The 6,225-nt window shown below is 47.2% G+C and overlaps 1 protein-coding gene across 2 annotated transcripts; it reads right to left on the bottom strand.

Annotated features, from left to right (window-relative positions):
- Positions 1–366: 366 nt before the first annotated feature.
- CDKN2AIP (CDKN2A interacting protein) lies at positions 367–5,245 on the bottom strand. Of its 2 annotated transcripts, none has more exons than XM_069013776.1 (3): positions 4,990–5,245; positions 4,763–4,893; positions 367–4,028 (listed from the first exon to the last, which is right to left on the bottom strand). In XM_069013776.1, exons 1-3 carry the CDS (start codon positions 5,211–5,213, stop codon positions 2,479–2,481), a joined length of 1,905 nt encoding a protein of 634 aa, XP_068869877.1. In that variant the 5' UTR covers positions 5,214–5,245; the 3' UTR covers positions 367–2,478. The 2 variants fall into 2 exon arrangements, with proteins under 2 accessions (XP_068869877.1, XP_068869878.1); XM_069013777.1 differs by having other exon boundaries at positions 4,794–4,893; positions 4,990–5,073.
- Between the last annotated feature and the right edge of the window lie 980 nt (positions 5,246–6,225).

Below are 6,225 nucleotides of genomic sequence, written 5' to 3'. Positions count from 1 at the left end.
AACGGAGTCCGTTTTTCTTTCGGTTGATTGGTTTGCTTCGCCCCCCTGAGACAACTCTGCACACCTATAGTGTAAGTGCAGTGTTCTCGCTGGCCCTCGCCAGCAGGGTCTGACAGTTAAAGACCAACATCGCAGTCGCTAGAGACCAAGACAGTAACTGGACGGGAGGCCCAGAGGTTTTAGAACTGACAGGATTGCATAGTTCTTGCCACAACCAGTTCTTTGCACTTCTTTCTTCCTCTAGGGCTAATGAAATGTTAATAAATTCTCACTCAAATACTTGAATAGTGCTTATTCACTTGTGTGTTAGAATCCGCGTGTTGAGTTGCTTTCTATGAAGAATGTGAAAAAATAACACGCTTCAACTTTCAGTTTCTATTAAGAGTAGCTACAGACTTGTTCTTTAATGATTCACAACCAAACATCAAAGAGGAATAACATTCAAAATTTTTAAAAAAGTAATCCTAAGTCAGGTCTTTTAAAAAAGGCATCTAGCACCTCAGCCTTTTAACACAGTTGCCCTAACAGCCCCTTGAGGTCAGTGAATACTGAGGGGCTTTGCTTTACAGACGAGAAACACAGGTTTTCACATTACAACACATGCTGCAATTCTGAACCAGAGATCTGGAGATGACCAAACTAACAGCAGAGAAAGCTGTACTACAGAGGGCACAGGATGCAACTCATGCCCCCACACAGTCCTTCCATATGTCTACCTGAACAGGGTAAGGACTTGAAAACAGATCTCACACTTCCCATCATGAATACCACAGCTCCTAAGCACAGCACGAAGCTTGCTCTGCGCTAGAAGCAGACACCAATTCTTGCACTAAGATGCAATTTAGCACATTGCATTCCGAACGCCGGGTGGTGCTCCAGGAACGCCAGGGGGAACTCCTGAGAAATCTAACTAGGGCAAAGGCCGATGGAGGGCACAGAAGCACAGGGGTCAGGTGGAGCAAGTTCTCAACCAGCCATCGGGAAGTGCGAGTGCCTTGCAGGCTTCTGGTGCTATGGACTGGACAGCCACTGTTCAAAAGCACGCAGGGTACAGCGTGAACACCACTGTAGTTTAGTCCCAAAAATTACAAAAGAACTTGACGTGGACGTATGTACTAGTGAGATCCCTGAAATTCCTATTCATTCCTGTAGGACTTGATCAATGGATCTATCAGTCAAGAGTAAGGATGCCACTTAATGATGCTAACTACTGTAATAGGACAAGATTAATTCAAAATAGCACTGAAGACATAATGTTTTTACAATTACATGTCATTATCCAATATACCAAAACATGCAGTTTGTGCAGGTATTTCAGCAACATTGAAAATAAAAGGTAATCTCCCACTTTCTTTGCCTCAAACTATTCTGTACAGGGAGTAAAAATGTAGCAAAGGAAGGGCTTGATTAGAATGAATGCTTTACAATACACTCACTGTCTCCAACAGACAGCAGCATTTTCGTTTTGCTTATCTTGGTGTTACGAAAGTAGAAATTGATATTCTATAGGTCCCCTCTATCCGTTTTACAGTATTTCAGCTACACATCTAAAGAAACCAACTCATCCTTGTGGGATTACACCTTGAAGCCACTCAAAGTAAAGCTTTACTGAAGGTGTTGCAATATTATTGAAATGGCTGGAATATTTAGTAGCCAAAACCAAAGTACTATAAAAGCTTATCACAGAGGTTTTATTGTTTTAGTAGCAGTCAAAATATACTTAGTATAGAAATCCATGTTCATTTGGAAAAAAAAACCAAACACCAAACAAAACTGTAACTGATACTTCACCATATAAATTAAATCTGCTTACAGTTTTGGTGGCCAAAATAGCTGTGACTTGACTGCTAACTGCTATCACATTTGCCAATGTGATATTAAATGGGCTCTAACCTGATAGTATAATGTTAAATGGGATCACGATGCCACTTATATTGCAAGTGTTACGAAAACATCCCATAAAAATAGTCAACCAACTACTTTCTCTCCTAGTATGAGCAACAGTGAACATTATGAGCAACAAGCCTGAAACAGGTAATTCAACTTTTTGATTGAAATTTTTAAACAACTTTCAATTATTCAAGTATTATGGTCCCTATGTACACACTTCTACGAGCCTAGAAAAGATATGGTAGACAATTGAGCACACTATCATCAAATTGTAAGAATTACAAAAATGTCAGGTTTTAAACAGCAAATTGTACCTTAATAGTTTAATTAAAAATAGAAGAGTTAGGTAGACTATTTTGCAAATACAACAGCACACTAGTGGGCTGTATATTAAGGCAATACCTTTAAATGCGTACTTGTCATCTCTAACAAGTTTTATACAATTGCTACCAAGTGAAAGAACTATCATTGTCTTGCAAAACTGAGAAAGAAATACAAAATATCTGGAAGCCTACATTTTCAAAGTACAAAATTAACTTTCAGTCCTTGTGTTGAAATACTATACACAGTACAAACAGTGATTCTCTCCTACAAGATCTCACGAGGATTTCTTAAAGCTGGAGGCAAATTTGAAGGTTTTGACTCTTCATCCAGAAGCACCAAATCTTCAATTTCACTACCTTTGTATTTTCTTTTACATATCTTCACAATAACTTTCTTCTTGAGGAATAATTTCAAAGCTTCTCTCGAAGCCACTGCTTTGGCATTTTCCATACTTTTACCACAGCCAGTGCCCAAGTAGACAGACTTGCACCTCAGTTCACAAACTATATTTTCTAGAGAGCTTTTATTTTGAGGCAAGTCTGCGAGTTCCTTCAGGGGAACAAAAGCAACATCTAATGTAGCTTTTACAGACTGAATAGATGAATTTAGAAGTTCTGCATGATTTACGTTAGGACTGAAGCCTCCAACAGCAACCAGTTTCCAGGCTACAGCTTTGTAGAGTCTGTTGAAAAAAGGTTGTCTTTCCTTTGCATCTTCGCTGGTTAGCGGTTTGCACAAAGCCTTCGCAGGGCTTTCGCCGGCCTGGGAGCCACTCTTGGAGGCCAGCAGGGAAGCACCTGCCTGAGCTCCACCCCGGGAGGGCCCTTGCTGAGCTCCACTCCGAGCAGCCAGCAGAGAAGCAGCCACCTGAGCGCTGCTCTTGGAAGCGAGCAGTGAGGATCCCGGCTGCGCACCACTCCGAGCGGCCAGCAAGGAGGCAGCCACCTCTGCACTGCTCTTAGAGGCCAGGAGCGGGGAGCCCACCTTAGCAGTGCCCTTGGAGGCCAGCAGCAGCGAGGTGCCCACCTGAGTACCACTCTTGGGGGCCAGAAGCAGTGAGCTGCTCACCTGAGCACCGCTCTTGGATACTGATGCTGGGGCACTCACTTGTGTTTTGGAAGACAGCAACGCAGCACTTGCTTGGGGAGTGCTCTTCGTGGCTGGTGGCACTGCTGGCACCTGTGGGGTGCTCTTGGTGGTCAGTGGCACTGCTGTTGCCACCACTGCTGCCTGTGGGGTGCTCTTGGCAGCTGGTGGCACTGCTGCTGCTGCCACCTGTGGGGTGCTCTTGGTGATCGCTGGCACTGCTGCTGCCTGTGGGGTGCTCTTGGAGGTTGATGGCACTGCCGCTGCTACCACTGCTGCCTGTGGGGTGCTCTTGGCAGCTGGTGGCAGTGCTGCCACCACCACATCTGGCTGAGGGGTGCTTTCAGCAGCCAGTGGTGCTACACTTTCTGTAGTTTTCTTTTCAGGTGATGGCACATTTTCACATTTGCTTTCCTTAGGTGGGCTTGAGCAAGGCTTCTTTCCTGGCTCCTTCTCAGATGAAGGTGGCTTTTGCTCAGCAGTACTTTCAGCATTAGCAGGCTTTCCTTCTGTTTCTATGTCTGAGACTACGACCATTTCTTGATCTGAACTGCAAGCTGACTGGGAGCTTTCTGGATCTTTGCTAGTACCTTTTTCCTGCTTTTTGGGCAATGTGCTCTCTGTTTCCTTCACTCCTTCTGCCTTGGTTGTTTTCACATCCTTTCCAGCATCCTTAGAGTCTCTGCTTTTCTCAACAGCTTGTCTCTTGCAGGGCTGCTCTATCCCTTCTGCAAAACAGGTAAAATATGTGATCCTCTTTGATTTCTGCACTATGAAATATCCACGTAGAGAAAAATAGTCTAAAACCTAGCAATAATCTCTGTGAGCTTAAAGGGTATATATTAGCAATACACCTTGAACTGTCATTTCAAGTATTAACCTACTATTTCAGAATTTTGGATTTTTTGGACAAAATCCTGAAAATACTCATGCGAGATTTCAGTTGTTGATTTGGGACGCATAGGCAAGTATATATTTCTATTCTTGAAGTCCAAACCAAAACTGGCCAATACACATTAAATGGGCTATCTGACCTAAAAATAACAGAAGTGTATTTTGTCTACTAATATCACAAAACAACTTTAAAACATCAGTCTGAGAATTTCTTTAAGAAACTCAGTTTCTTACACAGCAGCAATGCCTGACTGGCAACAAAGGCAAAGTAACAAGAACACATTTAAGCTGGAGTACAGCAGCCCACATCACAACGCACAAGTATTAAAGTGTACCAGATGTAGAAATTCAAAACAATAGCTCTACATTGCCAAAGGACTATGTACATATTATGCCCATTTTAGAGACATTATATTAGAAAAAGAATAGCACAGAGAGAGGAAACTATTAACGGGAGTTTTAAAAGTAAATTATTTCGACTACTTTCTAACCCCGAGGCAAACCAAGAACATTCAGAAACAAGCATTTTCTAGACTCCTATGTATTGTCACAGCTATGATCTGCTAACCATTGCTACTTGATATGCCTCTTTTCTTCACCTTGGCAACCAGTTCGTCTCTCGTGGTGCGGACAGGCGCGTTGGTCACTTGGATGCCTTCGGCCATTTCCAGCGCCTTTTCCATGACCTGCGGCGGGTACCTGGAGCGGCGACAAGAGGAAAGGAGGGAAGGGGCCTCGTCAGACGGTCGCGCCGCTCCGTCCCCCCCGTCCCCCGGCGGGTCCCTCTGAACTCACCGGCATCCCAAGAAGACGTGGTTGGCCCACACCATGGAGAGGGACACCAGGCGCTGCAGCTGGGCGCTGCCCGCCGCCGGCAGCTCCCCCACATTGCGCAGCAGAAACTCCCGGCGGTACCGCCAGTGGTGCTCGGGCTCGCAGGCCCCGCGCAGCGTCTCCGCCCAGGCCGCCTCTTCCGCCGTCCGCCCCAGGGGCTCGGCCGCCGCCGCCTTGCCCGCCATCGCCGCCGCGGAAACACCCGCCCCGCTCCTTCCGCCGGGCGCCCTGTGAGCTCACATCCGCCGGGGCGGGGCCGGGCCGGCCGGGGCGGGGCGGGGCGGGGCAGGGCCGGCCGGGGCGGGGCGGGGCGGGGCGGGGAGCGGAGTGAGCGCCTCAGGCCTTGGCGCCGGCGCGGAACGGGCTGTGCCCCGTCCCACCCGGACATCTCTGGGAAAAGAGGTGCTGTGGGCGCGGCTACCGGCCCTGTATTCTGACTGGTGAAAGCGTGAGCAAAAGTTCTGCTTTACAGGTTGATTTTTCCAGGCTTGCTGAGGTCGGAGTTCACGGGGGATCAGTTGGTGTTTTACTACAGAATCAGTTAGGCTGGAAAAGTCCTCTGAAATCATGGACTCCAACCTCTGACTGAACACCACGTTGTCAGGTAGACCATGGCACTAAGTGCCATGTCCAGTCTTCCTTTAAACACCTCCAGGGATGGTGACCACCACCTCCCTGAGCAGCCTGTTCTAATGCTTGGCAACCTTTTTTGTGAAGACATTCCTCCTAATGTCCAACCTAAATCTCCCCCGGTGCAGCTTAAGACTGTGTCCTTTAATCCTGTCGCTCGTTGCCTGGGAGAAGAGGCCGATCCCCGCCTGGCTACAAGCTCCTTTCAGGTATCGGTAGAGGGCAATAAGGTCTCCCCTGAGCCTTCGGTTCTCTAGGCTAAACAGCCCAGCTCCCTCAGCCACTCCTGATAACAATTGTGCTCCAGACCTCTTGCCAGCTTCGTTTCGCTTCTGTGGCCTTGCTCCATCACTTCAGTGTCCTTCCTGAATTAGGCGCCCAGAACTGGACACAGCAGTCGAGGTGTGGCCTCACCAGTGCCGAGTACAGAGGGACAATCCTTTCCCTATTCCTGGTGGCTGCACTATTTCTGATCCAGGCCAGGATGCCACTAGTCCTCTTGGCCACCTGGGCACACTGTTGGCTCATGTGTGGCTGGCTCATGTTTAACCAGATCCTCTTCCCAGA

Source organism: Aphelocoma coerulescens, chromosome 4 (assembly GCF_041296385.1).
Source record: "Aphelocoma coerulescens isolate FSJ_1873_10779 chromosome 4, UR_Acoe_1.0, whole genome shotgun sequence".
Taxonomy (NCBI): domain Eukaryota; kingdom Metazoa; phylum Chordata; class Aves; order Passeriformes; family Corvidae; genus Aphelocoma; species Aphelocoma coerulescens.
Note: the sequence above shows the minus strand (reverse complement) of the source record. Positions and strands in the feature narration are given on the sequence as shown.